The sequence below is a fragment of the Tupaia chinensis genome, unplaced genomic scaffold, assembly GCF_000334495.1.
Source record: "Tupaia chinensis unplaced genomic scaffold, TupChi_1.0 Scaffold000394_1, whole genome shotgun sequence".
In the NCBI taxonomy this organism is placed as follows: Eukaryota; Metazoa; Chordata; class Mammalia; order Scandentia; family Tupaiidae; genus Tupaia; species Tupaia belangeri.
In genome coordinates this window covers 3,712,804-3,731,605 of record NW_006159896.1, presented here as the reverse complement: position 1 = coordinate 3,731,605, position 18,802 = coordinate 3,712,804, and the positions used below count along the sequence as shown (strand labels likewise).

Sequence of the window (18,802 nt, the reverse complement as noted above, 5' to 3'; positions counted from 1 at the left end):
CCAGTGAGCGCACGTGCCCTAAGGCGAAAACCTGTTTAAACAAAGAAAAAGAACAAATTAGAAACAGCCAATGGGAGAATTAGTAAACTGGAAAATAGATCATAAGAAAATAGCCATACTGAAGAGCAGAGAGATAATAATACAGAAAAATCAGGAGAGAGAGAGGACAGTAAGTGTTCTAAAACTTGTTTTCTGGGAAAGGTGGTAGTAGCACCAATTTTTTTTAACTTCAGTAGTCAAGAATGTGTGATCTTGACCCAGTCATAGTGTTGCATGCTGCTAAGATATTGGGCTCTGCAGACTGGGATCACATGTAAGGCCCAGGTTCAGTTAAATTCCTGGTTCAACTTAAAGGCCAGGTATATGAGTGTTTGCCTGTAATCCCAACAACTCAGGGAGGATGAGGCAAGAGGATCTCAAGCTCAAACTGTCCTGGGTAACATGGTGGGACCCTGTCTTCAAAAAGAAAGAAAAAAGACCCAGCCTCTGGGGAGCCATATTTTGCAGAGCTATAAGCCACATGAAAGATCAGGGTTTAGTTCCTGGATTGACCTGTACACAACAGATATCCATGTGTATGCCTGTAATCTTGGCTATCTGGGAGGATTGTTGATCTTACAGTGTGAAATCTTGCTGGCCTTTCTTTCCTTCTCCTTCTGTCTAATGAAATAAAGGACTGAAAAGGGGGGAAAAAAGAATATGTAATCATTAGGGTAGTTATTAAAAGACTACTAAACGAGGGCTAGCCTTGTAACCTAGTGGTTATGGGAGCTGGATCTCACATAAACAGCCGTGATTTGAATCTCAGCCCTGTCAGCTTGAAAAACATACTGTATACATGTGTGTACATGACCAAGATCCTGGCAAGATGGAGAAATGGAAGATGAGTGATTGTGGTCCAATCACATCCCATTCCCATTGAGGGGTGCTTTCTCTCTTTCTTTTTCTCTCTCTGTTGATCACATACACCTTCTGGCAAAACACATACATACACACACACACACACACACACACACACACACACAGAAAAATGCTAAAAGAGTATAAACTTACATACTGTTAAAGAGGGATACATAGGATTTTTTTTTTTTTGGATGAGCATCATAAAGAAGACAAGAAAAAATACATAGTAAGCCATATAGAAAACACTTTATATGATGATAGCTTTATATTTAGATATACTAGTATTACATTAAATGAATTAAATACTCTTAAGTAATAGGCAAATGTAAATGGTATAGGATATAAAATGAAACTTAATGATACGTCTCTAAGAGACACATTTAAAATACAGAGACACAGAAAGAATGAGAGCAATAGTATGGAAAAATATAGCATGCAAATAATAACCAAAATAAAGTTAGTATTGCTCTAATACCAGATAAGGAACAAAACTTTTTTTAAGACACAAACTTTTACATTCCTAGAGATAAAGAGGAATACCCAATAATGATGGTACAGTAATTCTACATGTGTGTGCCTAATAACATAAACTCAGAAACATAAAGGAAAAACTTGAAGAATTTCAAAGAAAAATAGACAAATTCAAAATCACTATAGGATTTTCATACCTTTCTGTCACTGAAGAAGACACATACAAATCAGCAAGGACATAGAATAGTGCTTCTCAAACTTTGACATACTTTAAGGGTGATCTGGAGAGCTATTACAATACGTATTTGTTTGTCCCCATTCACAAAGGCTCTGATTCAAAGAGTTTGCAATGGGCCTGACAATTTGAAGCGCACACATTAGTGCTGTCACCGATGGTTCTCAACCAGACTTTGAGTAGAACAGATATAAAAGATTTGAACACCATAATTAACAAACTTAACCTAGTGGACATACATAGAGCAGTACATGCAACAATTGCAGACTATATATTCTATTTAAGCACTTCACAGGCATTTTGAAACTATATTGTGGATCAGAAAACACCTCTCAATAAATTTTATTTTTATTTATTCATTTTTTCGGAGAGGTTTTTGCTATAGGGCGCGTGCACTCGCCAGACAGAGAGAGACAGACAGAAAGCGAGAAATCACCCCTGGGGGGGTGGCCATGCCACAATCCCTTCTCCTTCGTTCTCCTCTCGGGATCTTGGGCCCGCACGCATACGCGCCCGGTGTGAGTTCAAGCCATCAGGTCCAGGATGCAAACCGCGGTTGACTACGTGGGAGTCCAGCGACATAGCCATTACACTAACAGCTGGTCCCTCAATAAATTTTAAACAATTTAAAATGTAGAGTATGTTTTCTGACTACAGTGAAATTAAACTAGAAATCAATAACAAAACGATAACTAGAAAATGCTCATATTGTTTGGAAATTAAGCAATGTATTTAATAACTCTTTGTTAATGAAAAACCACAATGGAAATTATTTTAATTAATAATAATGAAATACAACATATCAAAACTTATGGGATACATATAAAACATGCTTAGAAAGAAATATGCAGCTTTAAATATTATGTATAAATAATATGTTACATAATACATAAATATTATTAATTACTATATTGGGTTGTTGAAAAAGTTACATATTTTTCTATGCACAAATGTGTCATGACTGTACCAATGACCCAACATTATATAAAATACATAAATATGTGATATATATAGCACATATGTATTATAATAACTATTAAGCAATATATAATACATAATATGTATACTTAATATACATATATAAATAATAAATATTTAAAACTACAAAGCATGCATATGTACATATGGAAAGCTAAGAAAAAATCAGTGAGCAAAGGGCCCATCCCAAGCTATTAAAGGGCATTAAAGATATCAAAGTGAATTAAACTGCAAAACATGGAAAAGGGAATAGAAAAGTGCAGAAATTAACAAAATTGGAAAAAAAGTCAGTAGAGCTCAACAAAACCAACAGTTGGCTCTTTCAATAGTTTTCCTTCTCTCAGTCTCTTAGTCCAACTAAAGTGTTTCTTAATATAACTACTCTTTTCAGATATTCATACTTTATGCACTGTCCTTTTTTAAAAAATTATTTTAACTTAATATAGCTTAGATAATTTTCAGTATCAATTCATGGATTGATCGTATTCTTAGTGGTGGCTCCCTAGCATCCCATTATTTGAAGGTATCAGTTGATTAAACAGGCTTGTTAACTAGTAGATACCTGAATTTTCAGTCTTGTTGTTATAAAGAGCAACACCGTACTGAGATCATGAGTCATGCATGTTTGTAGGTTGAATTTTACAAAACAAAATGAAGCAGGCATGTTCTTAAGTGAAAATGGTGACACCCAAAGGAGAGTGGGAAATAGGTGAAGATATATTCAGAATTGAACCACCTGGGTTCAAATTCTTCCTCCATCATTTACTAGTTGTATGTCTCTGAGAAAGTTATTTAAATTCTTCATGCCTCAGTTTTCTCATCTGTAATGTGGAAAATAATAGAACTTACTTAATTGTTTGGATTGTCCTGAGTTAGTATGTAGTGTGCTTAGCACTAAGAGGATTTATATAAACGTTTACTAGTGCTGTTATTACAAGAGGACAGAATAAGGGCGAGGGTAAGAATGCATTTGGGTGCTTAGAAAGAGGGACTGCTTTGGGGAAGCACCATACTTGTTGGCACTTAGTAAATGTGTGTGGAACAAATGATCTCTCCAGTGATAGGTCAAATGGTAGAGCCATTGGCAGAGCCAAGCCCAGGAGTAGAAGGAAGTTGCAAATTGGGCTGTTCCACTGGGACCTTGTCAGGTGACTACATAAACAGTCAAAGGAGAGACATTCTAACGTAGTATTGTTTCTTTTTTCCCTCCTGTTTTACTGGGCTGTTATATGGTGTATACAACTATCCAAATATAACTATCTTACCCTCCAGACTATTTACCAGAACTCAATTAGTTAACTTGTGTCCCATATTAGCAATAGTGCTGTCCTTTCATATCATGTATTTTGAAATTGAGACTTTAACTTTTGATGACTAAACATTTCATTGTAGGAAAGTACAGAAAAATCACTCAGATCCACTTCACCACTTCAGCAGCAGTGTGACCTTAAGCAAATAACTTCATCAGAGTTTTGGGTTTTTTTGTTTTGGTTTGGTTTTGATTTATATAATAAGAATAATGGTAATTTCTTTAGGGTTTTGGAGGGATTATTGAGATCATACACGTAAAATGTTTAGTACAGGTCCTATTATATACTGAGTGCTCAGTAAATGCTAGTTTGTCATCCATTTAACCAGCATTTTCTTGTTGGACAGACAGAGCAAAGGATCCACGAGAAAGAGGGAATCTCTTTCTCACCTCTGAAAGACTTGGATGCTGGCCCCAGCTCTCTCATAAAAGTGAGAGCCAGGAAATGTGGTTGGTGAAATAGCTGTTCTTAGTCTCTGATAGACCTATCCTTGGTAGCCTTTGCTCCAGAAATTCATGTGGTTCAATTTTGGTGAGAATTAATTATGTGTGTTGAAAGAGGGGCGTGTGTGTGTGTACAGCTTCTGAAGATAGAAATTCCTATGTTAAATAAATTCAGTGAGATTTCCAGATTTTTAAGAAGAAAAGAAAGCTGCAATATGTATTTGGTAGAGAGTGGTGTTTAAATAAATGAAGGTTTTTCTTAAGAGAGTTGACTGTAGGGTTCCTTTACATAGGGCATTAAATAAATTTTGATGTTTTTATTTATAGGAATTAGATTTACCTAAAACTTCTCAGGACAAAAAGTCTGGCTCATTATTATTTGGAGTGTCAAAATAGTAAGTTTTCATTCTGGAATGTCCACGTGTTGCCTGGGAGATGGCCCCACCTTGCCAAGCAGCTGATGGCTGGTGCTTCCCCAGTCATGAGGTCAGAGGCTTTCTTTCCACAGAGCGTAGGAGGAAAACAGGATTTGTACACCTAGCACAGGTGTGTTTTCATTGTGTTGTTTTGGTTTGTTTTTAATCAGAGAAAGAATTTTAAAGGAAAACCACCTTCAAACTGGACACATTGTCTTTGGTCATTTAGAACAACCCCTCAGCACATGTTTTAGGGAGATGAAAAGTGTCACCTACTTTCTCTGTACTGCGGCCATGAGGCTGATGTCTCATACTTCCTCAGACAATCCCCTTTGTGAGTAACAAGCAGTTACCAGTTTCTTAGGCACAGAGTGGAAAGGGCAAAGGCAAACTGTAAGGGTGACATTATGCATGTCATGGCACATGATGACATTTTTCACAACCTCAAATAAAAACAATACTGTTCTTGACAAGTCTGTTTTAAATGTCATAACTGTGGAAATGAATTTTGATTTGTTTGGTTCTCCCATTAGAAGCAGGTTATAAGGACTAATAAGTGGTGTGGAGGCTAAGGCACTGGATCCCACATAGCCAGCTGCAAAGTTTGAGTCCCAGACCTGGCGGCTTGAGAATCACACCAGGTGTGCATGCATGTGTGTGCGTGTGTGTGCCCAAAATCCTGAGAGGAGATGGGAGAAGGGATTGCTGTGTGCCCATCCCCTTAGGGGCTGATTTCCTATTTTTCTTTCTGGTGAGTGCATACCAAAAATTTAAAAAAAAAAAAAAAGAGTAGGTTATGTTTCAAGAGTTGGTTTTTAAATCAGTTATGAATTTCAAACTTATTTCTTCCCTTTTATCCTTCCTGTCAGAATTTTAAAGACACATGCATGCACACCTGGTACATTTTTCAAGCTTCCAGGGCCAGAACTCAAACCATGGTAGGCCATGTGGGATTGTTTTCCATGCATGGTATTTAATGGCTGTGTTATAGAGCTGGCCCTGGAACTTGTTTTCTATAAAGAAAATGGGGGGTGGGGGGGTAATGGTTTGGATTCTTTTTTTTTTTTAGAATTATTTTATTTATTCATTTATTCATTTTAATTTTACCAGAGAGAGACAGAGAAAGTGAGAAAGTAAGCCACCAGGTCTGGGACTTGAACTATGGCCAGCCATATGGGAGTACCAGCACCTTATCCACCACACCACCTGCTGGTCCCTGGTTTGGATTCTTAATTTAGTCCACATTTTAGCCATAAAGAGCTAAAATATTTTGTGCTGAAGCGGTAGAATACACTTTTGTAGTCCTCTCTATATAATACAAGGAGAAGAAATAGAATTAAATAAAGAATAATTTTTAATATTTTTATTAAGAGTATTAAGGAAAAACAGGTTTATTAGATAAAACATAATGGAGGGACCAGCAGTTAGCGTAATGGCTGTGTCGCTGGACTCCCACGTAGTCGACTGCGGTTCGAGTCCCGGACCCGGTGGCTTAAACTCACGCCGGGTGCGTGTGTGTGCGTGCCCAAGATCCCGAGAGGAGAATGGAGGAGAAGGGATTGCGGCGTGGCCATCCCCCCTGGGGGGTGATTTCCTGCTTTCTATCTCTCTGTCTCTCTCTGTCTGTCTGGCGAGCGCACGCGCCCTATAGCAAAAAAAAAAAACCCCCCCCCCCCCCCCCCCAAAAAAAAAAAAAACATAATGGAGAAGGCTGTGTAACTGCAAGTGACATAAACTTTCTGACCTTCAGTTTCACATCAGTAAAACTGGGTCTTTGTAACGGTTAAATGAGAGCATACGTGTTTGTTGGTACCTAGCATGTTCATGAGCTCTCCACAAATAGCCACTGCTTAAATATAGGGACAGGTGACATTCAAAGCCAGGTTTTTTGCAAATTCTAGGCATTATCCTGCTGAGTGGTGGTGTTGGAGCAGAGGTGAGAAGGTATGAAGAGGGAGAGGTGCTGCTGCCAGGTGTGTAGATCAGTTGCCCTGCAGGTGTGTGGCAAACAGGAGCTCTGGGTCTGGGTGTCACCCTTCTCTGGTATAAGGGGAGGAGACCTCCTTTTCCTTTCTGTCACTGCTGTTCATTCCCTTTTGCCAGTATTCCACCAGTGCTGAGAGTGTGCACTGGCTCTTCCAGAATCAAAAACTCCTGTAAAAGGGATGACCTGACCTTGGTCACTGCAGGAAGCAAGCATGGCTTCAATGTCACAGGCTCTCAGAGGGTTTTGTGGTTGCCAGTTTGCCTCAAGAAAAGGGAAAACTAATATTTACTGGGAGCTTGGTGTGTCCCAGGCACAGTCCTGTGCATTTAACATGTCATCTCACTTAATGCTCACATAGCCCTGTGATAGAGTAGGTGTCATTAGCCCACCGTGAAAGCCAGGAAAGAAAAACCTTAGATAACACCATTTACCTAAGGTAACACAGACGGGAAATTGCAGAGCTGGGATTCACACACAGGTCAGCTGGCTTTTAAGCCCATTTATCCAACTCTGCTCTGGGCTTCTGGGGGAAAACACACAGTTGAGTCGTCCATGGGTGTGCCCAGCCTTTCTGTCCTAACAAAAACTGTACCGAACACATGACCTTGGGAGAGGGAGAGGAGAAGAGTAAGAGTCCGCATGTATTCACACCATTATCATAAAAACGGAACAATATCTGGTTTCCATCACTCATTACAATTTGAATTACACGATAGGGATAAAAAACATATTGATAAGGGGAAACTATGTGTTAGAAGTATAAAACTGCCATGTAAATATGCTGGCATCTTCCGTCATACATAACTTAGTGTTTCAACATTTCTGAATCTGTTACATTTAATTAGGCACAGTACATAAAGTATGCATACAAATAAACATGGGGAAACACAATGGCAAATTTTTCTAAGATTTGTGCTTCATAAATTTTCAGTTTGGTAATTCCTGTAAGGATGTTTTAGTGTCAGCTGCTTCCTTCTAAACAAGTATAGATCCTCTCCCTGATACACTTAGACAAGGAAGCAATGCTAAGAATGACTACAAAGTCAACCTCTGGAAGGTTAGAAGATTAAGTCTTTGAGTAATCTTTTCTCTCTTTATTCTTGGTATTAACATGATAAATAAATGGAACGATACAGTTTGAAATGTGAGATACAATTAAAGCTAATTAATTAACAAATTGCCTTTCAGTGATTGTAGAGAAATTGTAGATAATTTAGCTTTTTATTTTGAACATGGAATTTTTCTTTTTTTTTTTTCTTTCTTTTTTTGAGGAACACGTTCCTGGCGTGTTCTCAAACCTTGGGGTCCAGGACTCAAACCGCACAATCTGCCATGTAGAATTCAGTTGTCTTAACCACCCCACCTCTGGCTGGTCTGGGAATTTTTCTCAGAAGCAAAGCCATTTGGGAAATGTTAATAGCTTGAATTTTACAAAATCTCTCATTTCAGTTGTTTTAAGAATTCTTCAGCCTGCCAACCATGTCCTTCAGGCAGAGTGCAGGAATGGGGTAGTTGTTCCTATAGCTCCACCCACAAACAAGGCCTGGCGCTGAAATTCATGAAGACTGTTAAATGATTTGTCCATCTCCCTTGTAAAACATGGATAGTTGGCTTTATTCAATAAAAAGTGTATTTTTCTGGCTAAATAAAAAAAAGTACTTACTTATCTGAAAATAATGTGGATGATACTTGAAAACACACAGAAAAAAACAAAAATAGAAATGACTTCTAAATCCACTCTAAATAATAATCATACACTGGCATGTGTGCCCTAGAACTCTTTTCTCCTGTGTGCATGTGTGTGTGCCTCTCTGTGTTTACTAATATGTATTTTTACCAAAACCCTGAAACATTTGTCCTCCTTATAGTGTACTATGAATATTTATCCCATGTCAATAAATATTTTGTCTTAGCATAATCTTATTTAAAATTATTTTATTTAACTTTGTTTATTTGTTTATTTATTTTAATTTGACCAGAGAGGGACAGAGAGAGAGAGAGAGAAAGTGAAAAGACAGCTGCCAGGTCTGAGACTTGAAACACAGTTGGTCAGGTGGGAGTCCAGCGCTCTTAACCACCCACCATGCCACCTGCCGGCCCGTCTTAACATAGTCTTTAATTAATAATCGTATTCCATTTCACACATATGTTATAAATCTAACCCCCTCTTTTTTTTTTTTTTTTTTTTTGCTATTATAGGTAGTATAATCGTAGTAGGACTGTGGAGAGATCTTTGCACATGAATCTCTAAGTACTTCCTAAGTAAGCTCTTAGGAAGGTTGAGCAAAGGATGTGTGTGTATTTCCCGGCTTTCTCTCCAGAAAGGTGAAGCTGAGTAATCAGTGAATTATATTTTCTCCCTTAGGTTTATTTCTTTAGTCAGAATGTTTGTGATTTTCTGGAGCTGACAAATTTGTTCTCTGTTGAACTGCAGAAGGTCATTGTGACACGTGGAAGTGGCTGCTTGAGTGAGCCCTATTGTATAGCTGAAGCTTTTTTTTCCAGGTAGCTGAAGTTCCCTAATCACCACAGGCTGCAGTCTTCAGACTATGGATAGGATGCATATGTGCCTCAGAGTAGCTGAACAGCTCCCAGTGGGGACTCGGTCGGTGGGCATGTTTTCTGGTGGTTTTCTCTGGTTTTTGTTCTGTGTGTGTGTGTGCCTTCCTCCTAAAGCCATCCGCCTCAGAGAGTGCTGTGCTGGGAGTGCCTGTCACCTGTCTTTTCCCTCCAGTCCCTCCAGCCCTTTCTCACATTTATGAATAAAAGGGCACTCCTATTCAGTACCTCAAAGTTTATTGCCCCAAAGTGTGAGACTCTCCCAGGTGCCCAACCTCTGATTAAGAAATGCATAAATAGAGCCTTACTTTTGATGGTCAAAATAAGTATTTTTATTTGGCAAAATGAGTATTTATATTGCTCTGATCAATTTCAAACTATCCATAATGATAGCTTAATCCAGAAGGAAATGTTAAACATAAAGAGCCTTATAATTGTAGGAAATAAAAACAATTTTAAAATTTCAATTTCCATACATTTCTTTTGTGGAGCATAAAAGTATATTGTGTTAGGATAATATGAGAGAGAAGTGAAATGGAAATACACTTTCAAGAGCAAAAAAAAGAAGATTGTAAAATTTTAGAATTAAAGAGCAAGTTGATGTATTTTTTAAATGACAGTGGATATCAAATTGTTGTACTATTTACATTTGGTTGGATACATTTTAAAGAATAGTGTTACACTTTTATTTTTAACTGTCAACATATATGACATACTGAAATAATATTGTTTACGACGATATAGGCTTAGACTAAAGAAACTGTAGATGCCAACTTAAAAAAATGTTCAAGGGAAAAGAACTGTGTGAAGGGGGTACATGTTTTTTCAGAATTACTTTAGGGGAGAATTCCAACAAGAGACCACCACCACTGGACAGGCACCTGAGTGGAAGAGCCCCCGCATTCTCAGCAGGAGGTGGGGGGACTCTGGACCTCATTCTTGCTGTGTGAGAACCTCTAAGAATCTCAGGCACAGTTTCAGCTCTTCCCTCCACTTGGCAGTGTCATGGTGAGCCCTTCACGCGTGGGGGAGGTGTACCTTGCTCAAAGTTTTGCCTCACCCCCTTCCTTTTCCTCCCCTAGAGCCTGTCTTCCTCTCAGACGTCACCTCTTCCAAAACACTCTGATTCTCCCTCCCCCTTTTCCTGTAGAACGGTTCCTCCTCCCTCTTTCACTGTGAATCTTACAAGTTAAGGAAGGGAAAAAGTAGTTAAGTTTAGAGAAGAGGCTGAAAATTTGCACATTTTTTACTTCTTTGTGTCTACATGAGCTTCTAGAATGTTCTACTGAAATGTGGAATCTTGATAAAAGTACTACGAAATGGACGTGAACTGAGATCTAGTTCAAATTCCATTTTACCTTGGAAATTGCTTCTGATTTTTCAGACTTGCTGGGATATCTCTCCCTCCAAATTCCTGTTGCACTTAGAGTCTGTTCTGTACAGCTCAGTGTGAGGGCATCACCCTGCAATTTTGCTAACTCTGGATGTCTAACATTGCTTTCAAAACCAGATTGTAAAGTCTTGGCAGGCAGAGGCTATGCACTTAATTTTCATTTCCCCACAGCACCTAGTACAGTATTAATTATTTAAAAAATTATTTTATCTAACTTTTAAAATTCTTTAATTTGACCAGAGAGAAAGAGATAGAGAGGGAAAGTGAGAAAGCAAGCCACCAGATCCAGGATTCAAAGCGGTTGGTTACACTGGAGTCTAGCTCCTTTAACCACTACTTGACCTACTGACCCCAGTACAATATTAATTTTGTTTGTTTTGAGAGATTTTTGCTATAGGGCATCTGTGTGCTAACTAGAGAGAGACAGAGAGACAGAAAGCAAGAAATCACCCCCCTGGGGGGTGGGGAGGAATGACCATGCTTCTTCATTCTCCTCTTGGAATTCTGGGCACACATGCACAGGTCCCTGCTGTGAATTTCAAGCTGCCAGGTCCAGAACTTGAACTATAGTCAGCCATGTGGGAGTCTAGCACCTTAACAACCATGCTACCTGCTGGCCCACTAATTTTAATACATGTTCACTAAGTATTTCTCAACTGGTTATTTAAAAAAATATAAAAAGAAAAGCTGACAGAGGAGTCCTGGGTTTAAAATCTGGATCCATCACTCTTTGCTGTGTGATTTGGGGCAACTTGTGCTTAGTCTGGATCTCTTGTTTTTCATTGATAAAGCATGGGTGATAGTAATAGCTAAGACTTTTTTTTTTTTTTTTTGGAGAGGTTTTCACTGTAGGGCGCGTGCACTCACCAGACAGACAGAGAGAGACATAGAGACAGAAAGCAAGAAATCACCCCCCCGGGGGGATGGTCACGCCACAATCCCTTCTCCTCCATTCTCCTCTCGGGATCTTGGGCACGCACGCACACGCGCCCGGCGTGAGTTCTAAGCCACCAGGTTCAGGACGCAAACTGTGGTCGACTACGTGGGAGTCCAGCGACATAGCCATTACTCTAACTGCTGGTTCCCAGTAATAGCTAATACTTATCAAGTAAATGCAATGGGCCAGTGATTAACACACATAGCTATTCTGTGAGGAAGATATTATTATCATTATTCTTCTCATTTTATGTGAGAGGAAACACGAAAATGACTGAGGTAACCTGTCCAGAGACTCAGCTTAGTACAAGGCGTGGTGTGAATTTGAAAACAGATTCCATCCAGAGCCCTTAACTTTTCTGCAGTATTACCTACTTCAAAGCCTAAGGCTCTAAGTGGGATGATAAGTGAAAGATTTTTTAAAAAGATAAAAAAGCTATACAAAAGATGAGTCTAGTTGTTATTATGTGGAAGACATGTTTATTTTTAAAAGCTGAGTTGGGTGAAGAAAATGCATAGCTATAGAACATGGGGGAGACGGCAAGATTTTTCTGGCAGCTTCTTGGCTTTGCAAAGGTTCCAGAAAATCAGCAGCCTGCACAATGTTTACCATTCATTCCTGTACTCATTCTCTTTATTACCAGGGACTCGGTCTGGGAGCCCCTAACAACGAACAGCAGTAGGAGAATCCTCGTGCTTTTATTCTTGTTTTTAATTTATCTTAAAATTCTTGCCTGTCCCTTTGCCTTTGGTAGCGTCTAAAAGTAAGAATCCTTGACACATGAGGCCCAACAGAAAAGTATAGGGTGGTGTTATCCCTGCCTTCAGCATCACCTTGCCTGTGTGTCTGTTCTGGGGCTAAGAACAGACCAGCCCAGTTCAGATGCATAGCAAGCCTCTTTTCCGGCACCCCTGTACCCAGCAAGCCCCTTTGTGAGCCACGCGTGACTTGTAGGTTTTGGTGCTTTCTACTGGGTATGTGGAGGGGTTCTTTTGCTACTAACTGTATCTATCTGTTATTAAAAAGCCAAAAAATAAATCCTGAATCTAGGGTCAATTGATCCATTAACTAGGCTGATCTTGGTTCCAGCTACATGGTCTTAAGAGCAGATTGTTATAGTACCCAAATCTGTGCTATCACAATGTGATGTGCATATTTTAATTTGAGAGATGGTTTAACATTTTTAGATATTCATTTAGATGCGGTTATGCAGGTTAAACATAACGTATGATCACTGCTTCTTTCATTGCTTCCAATTAAACCTTGCTTGTTAGTTTAACCTCTAGGTAATCCCATCAAACAATTGATGTCAAGGAAACACTGCCCACAGTAGCTTCGGATGAGTGGCCATTAATTTTAATTGCCTTGATATTAAAGATTAAGAAGTATAGGGACTAGCAGAATAGAAACGATCTGATGTCAAGCAAATCCACTTGCTAAAGCTTCCCCAGGCTGCTGGTGATATTAAAATTTTACTGTGAGAATTAAATAAACCTTTATTAGTGATGACTGTTGTTTGATTGGTCCAGGGGTATGCATAAACAGAGGATTCTTACATATCTAGAGATGAGACCTTCGATGGTACGGAGATTCCTCAATTATGAAACTGTTAATAAAGCTATAATCTGATTTTCCAGGCTGAGTTTCATTAATGTATTATAGCTTCTCTGATTGTCAAGGTAATATTAACTACAAAGTACTGAATCCAACAGAGAATTGTTTAAAAGAAGAGAATTCTAAGATGGGCCTTTGTTGGTAAATTCAGAGTTAGGAAATTTTCATTAATTATGCTTAAGAAATGCCAAATTCCCTCTCAGCCAGGATTAGCCTCTTTCTTTGCATTATAGATATAGTCAATATTTAACTCTTTCTAAAGTCTAACAGTTCTATTCGGAAAAGCTAGAGGGTACCATGTATTAAAGGAGCTTTTTGCAAACCAGCTCTAGATCTGCCTCCTGAACTGAGAATGGACTTGCAGGTTCTTGGAGAATTTGCCTTAACAAGTGTAATCGAAACTGATACCTTTGATACCTCCTCCCATCCTGATACAGAACTTTACTGGGTTTAAATCACTGAATTCTAGTATGGGAATGAACCTTAATGGTCACTGAGGCTTACTTCTCTGCGGAAATGCTTCCTGAGTGTCTAGCTCCATCCTGGCCAAGAACCTATGGCTCCATGTCTCTATCATCTCTGGTTTCTCCCTTTCCTCCAACCTTCATAATGAGTCTGTGGTCAGATTCTGCCTGTTCCTCCTCCAGATGTCTGCCCTCTTCACTCCCACTGCTCTGCTGGCTCAGGGCCTTGAGCCTCCTCACCTGTATAGCCCTCTCATTCCTCCTCCTGTTGCCACATCCCACACAATGATTATGCACACCCACCACAGTCAACTGGGGCTCCAGGGGAATAGTTGACAAGACCAGCAGCAGGAAGGATCAGGGCCCTCATGGCTGAGTTTCCAGACCTAAAATCTAGGTGTCAGAAATCCAAGTCTGACAGTCTACAGGGTGGAAGTAGGCCCAGTGCAGAAGAATGGCATATCCATTAGGACTGTGGAGCAGTGGAATCAGAGACTGTGAGGTAGTGAGTATCAGATCTTTGGGGGTGGAGATACCAGGATCACAAAAAGAAAATAGAGCAGAAGGCACAGACTTTCAAGACACCTGAGTTCCCTCTTAGATCTGTTGAAATAGAGGATTTGGCAGAACATCTGAATGGAAAGTTTTTAAATATTGAGAACTAAAATTCTTTATGGAAGTTAGGGATAGAGATGGAAATCTGGGAGTCATCCACACAGAGAAGATAATTTTGAATATGGTAAGTTGCTCAAGGATAATGAAGACCAAGAGCTGAGTCTTAAGAGAAACCACAGAAACACACACATACTGCACACGCACATAACACAGGATGTGTCAGGGAAGGGGAGATGCCGGAGAAGAGACAGGAGCATAATGTCACAGAAACACACAAAGAACAAGCTCAAGGAAAGAGAAGTGGTAAGTTCAAGTATCAGACACTGCTAAGAGATTGTGCAAGTTGAGGAGAGAGAAAAGGCCATTAAATTTGGATCAAGTGTCATGCCTGTGTAACCACCTCTATCAACCGCCTACCCCCGGGATTTTTTTTTTTTTTACTTTTATTATTTTGTTTTGTTTTAAAGAATTATTTACTTAATTTTATTTATCATGAAGTCCAGGACTCAAACTGTGATCGGCCATGTGGGAGTCCAGTACCTTAACCACCATATCTCCTGCTGGCCCCAACCCCTGAGATTATTAAAGTTAAATGAGAAAATGTATACAAAAGCTTCTGAATAATGCTTAGAATATAGGAAATTCATTAAATTCCAGTCATTTTAGCCAGTGTTTGATAGGAAAAGAAAAGATATATAAAATCCTTTAGGGCAAAATAAAGAAAATATATGGGAATAACTGCAAAGTCATGATCTATAGCATATTTACTTCCTGGCAGGTCTTGGCTTGTTTCTGTCTGATGAAACTATGCTTCTAGTTGTCACATGGTCCTCAGCGAGTGTTCTGCATGTGTATGTGTGCACCCATGTGATCTCAGGAGGAAATGGCGTATGGACAACACAAGGCCAGCATTGTTTTATGTGGCTCCCTCGCCAGGGCTCTCTGGCTTCTTCCAGAAGGATGCGTGCCATTGGTTGAAGAATGAGAGTAGTGTTTCCAAAGCAATTAAAGACTTGGCAGAGATGGGCCACAGTGATACCCATTGGTATAAATTGGGTTGGAGTGCTCTGAACTATGTATATCCCTTCTTTTCTGTAGGGTTCCTGAATAGCTGCTAGGAGTAATACCTTCTTCTTTTTTTTTTTTTTATAACTTTTTATCACACATGCCTTATTTATTTATTTTTTTTTTTATAACTTTTTATCACACATGCCTTATTTATTTATTTATTTATTGAGTGTGTGTGTGTGTGTGTGTGTGTGTGTGTGAATTCAAACTCTTTCCCCCAACAAAAACTGTTCAATTCATTCAGAAAACATTGGCAAAATAAATTTCAGTTGCAATTTCACATGTATCAAAAACACAGGTGATATTTATAACAATAACTTACGGATACAAATTAATGATACACTAGTTTCAGAAAAGATAGTAAACATTTTGCTCACTAGTCATTTTGTACACTCCCTTCACAGTAGAACAGTAATTTCTTCTATGAATAAGAGAGAAAGAGTACCACAGCAGGGTCTTGATGCCACAGTCCAGCCCTAACAAGCCTTAGGTAATGGGCACGTATGTACTCGGTGCTCAGGGTGATCTCCAGACACGAACCCAGAACCTTGCCGTGAGGGTCAGCCTTGCACAGTGTCAAACTTTGCTGCACCATCATCCAGCATCCCCATTTTTTCATGAACATTTTGAGATCCCTTCATGTAATGTAGCTCTGAGTCATAGTTTTGCTCTCCATGAAGTGTGATGAAATCTGCCTATTGCCAAGATCCTCTTTAGGAACCTCTTCCATTTGCACTGCTGACAGCATGAGTAGTTTGCACAGGAGACAGTGTATTTCACCTGATGAAATCAGAGCTGTTTCTCTGTATTTGCTTTTGACCTTAGTGGAATTACTTGTAAGATTTCAAGTTGTGGCCTTCCCATGTGTTAACTGGCAAAGCTTGAGCAGCCATCTTGGCAGACATACGATGTCTTCTGAGGCAGGAGACAAAGGGTTTTTTCATCCATTATTAATTGATGTTACTCTCTTCAGCAGACTAAACATGATTCTACTGTACAGCTGCCAAAATTGTTCCAGACTGTAAAGGAAGAATTAGGTCTTTCTCAAGTATTCCTCATTGTTCACCAAACTTGACTGTTTCCTTCAGCTTTTCAGTCAGTTTTGGGGGGCCTGATTATTTATGTATTAATTGGTATATACCAATTGGACATTTTGTATGAGCATTGCTTCCAGCATTTCAGTCTCCTGCAGCCAGCTCCAAGGATCAGTGTTATCCCAGATGAATGTGAGAGGTTTGCCAAAGGAGAAAGGGAACTCCTAAAACCATTATGCATCATCCACAGGATGTGAGATTAAAGGTTAGGAACTGAGTATCTCCCAAGGTATCCCCTTGTTGTCCAATAGAATATACTAGAAGTTTGATTTTTTTTTTTTTCTTCCTCTTTGACATCTCTGCCTCTTCAATTTCATGTCCCTGCAATTTGTAGGTATCCAACTGGTTTGGGAACAAACGAATCAGGTACAAGAAGAATATTGGCAAGTTTCAGGAAGAAGCCAACCTCTACGCCGCAAAGACAGCTGTGACAGCCGCACACGCAGTCGCTGCAGCGGTGCAGAACAACCAGACCAACTCGCCCACCACGCCAAATTCTGGTGCGTAATGGGGGCCACTCCCTCCTTGGCCAGGCAGCCTTATGCCACAACACCCTGTCCCACAGCCCAGGACACAGGAGCATGCTGTGAGCACAGTGGATTTATGTTCAGGTGCAGTTCTCGGGAAGGGTGAATGAGTAGATGGCCAGAACCTGTAACACATGGTTACAGTGAATGCTACTTACCACTGGTGGATTCTGGAACGTTTACACTTAGTGACTTTTTAATTCAGCAGTTAGGTAAAGTGCTGTCATTAATGATCATTTTAGCAATGTCGTTCCATGTATCACTTTTAAATCAATAGTTGACTGTCAAAGAATGAAGCACCTGTCATTGTACAAATGAAGCTGGACTGTTGACCAGTGCTTTCTGCCGTTTGAGCTGCAGACTCCAGTCTGCTGTCCTGGTTAGTACTTCTTTAGCACCTAACTGGTGTTGACTTGGTAGGTTCAGTAGGTGGGTAGTGAGGACTATAGTACTTAGCACATGAATGTAGTACTTTTGGTCCCCCTCTAGTACATTTTAGCCAAATTTCATGTGACATATTTGATGGAGTTAGGAATATCATAAAATTACAGAGATCTTGAGTAATAATGAACAATGTGCAGCTAGTCCAAACAGATAGACTTGAGCAATAAGAGAGGCTTTTCTGGAGTCATCTTGCAGATAGGTCTTTCAAAGTGCGAAGGTGCCCTTGCTGTGGTATCCTGCACTGTACACTGCTCCTTGTCAGGCAGAGGCCACAGCGGCATTTCTAGTGTGATTCCCAGCCCATCCTAAGACCCAGGTGTGGTGGCAACATGTCTGTAGTCTCAGCTACTTGGGAGTCTGAAGCAGGAATATTGTGAGACCCTGCCTTTTTTTAAAAAAAAAGAGGACCATGGAAACTGTTGAAAGATACATAGGGTATATGGTTGAGAAAGAGCTCAAGGGGCCTGCCCCATGGCCTGGTGGTTAAAGGAGCCAGATCCCACATGGCCAAACATGTAATTTGAATTCTGGCCCCAGAAGCTTGGAAAACACTCTGGGTGTGTATGCATGTATGCCCCAAATCCCAACAGGGTGGAGGTGCAGGGATTGTGGTACAACCACACCCCACTGCGGTGTCTTCTCCCTCTCCCTTTCTCTCTTTCTCTCTGGTAAATGCCCATGCTTTCTGGCAAATGGGGAAAAAAAAAAAAAAAAAAGACAGCACTTCAGAAAAATGTTTCTTTTCTAGATAATTGTCCCTCATACCTGTTAATGATGTTGAAGAGCTCAAATCTTGGAGACAAGTGGAAATAAGGAAGAGGTTCCAGGAAAGCCACTAGGTGTTTCTGTTTATTTTGATTTGTCTCTGTTTTTTCTCTCTTTTTTTTTTTTTTTTTTTTGAGGGAGAGTGTAAGCAAGTTGATTAAGGAAAGTATACCGAGCAGATTACTCCAGAGGTAGAGCAGCCCCTGAGCAGCAGAACTGTTACCTAAAAGTGAGGACGGAAGGGCTACCCCATAGGCTGGCAGCCCTGAACTGTGTGTCTGATTAAATGGTTTCACTGAAGGGCAGACTAAGTAAGGGGCAGTTTATTTATCACCTCCCTGAGAGGAGAACCACTGTCTCTTTAATGTTCTGGTCGTATTAGGGTAGTTTCAGTCATTGCTATGGTTATTCCAGATGGTTATGGTGTAGGTGAACATGACATCTAGCGTGCTAATAGCATACAATGAGGGTGTAACGAGTCTGAAAGTTAGGCCATGACCGTTCCAGGTGCCATCTTGGTTCCAACTAGTTCAGACCCAGTCTCTCAGCCATTTCTTGTCTATCAGATTTTAGGTGTTT

General features: G+C 39.8%; 1 protein-coding gene across 2 annotated transcripts in view; it reads left to right on the top strand.

Annotated features, from left to right (window-relative positions):
* The window catches only part of PBX3 (PBX homeobox 3), an 85,048-nt gene that overhangs the window by 60,641 nt on the left and 5,605 nt on the right, over nt 1-18,802 (top strand). For both annotated transcript variants that reach the window (XM_014590028.2, XM_027774057.1), the window contains one exon: nt 16,822-16,987. In XM_014590028.2, the coding sequence (XP_014445514.1) occupies nt 16,822-16,987 (166 nt within the window). The remainder of the gene's footprint in view (nt 1-16,821; nt 16,988-18,802) is intronic.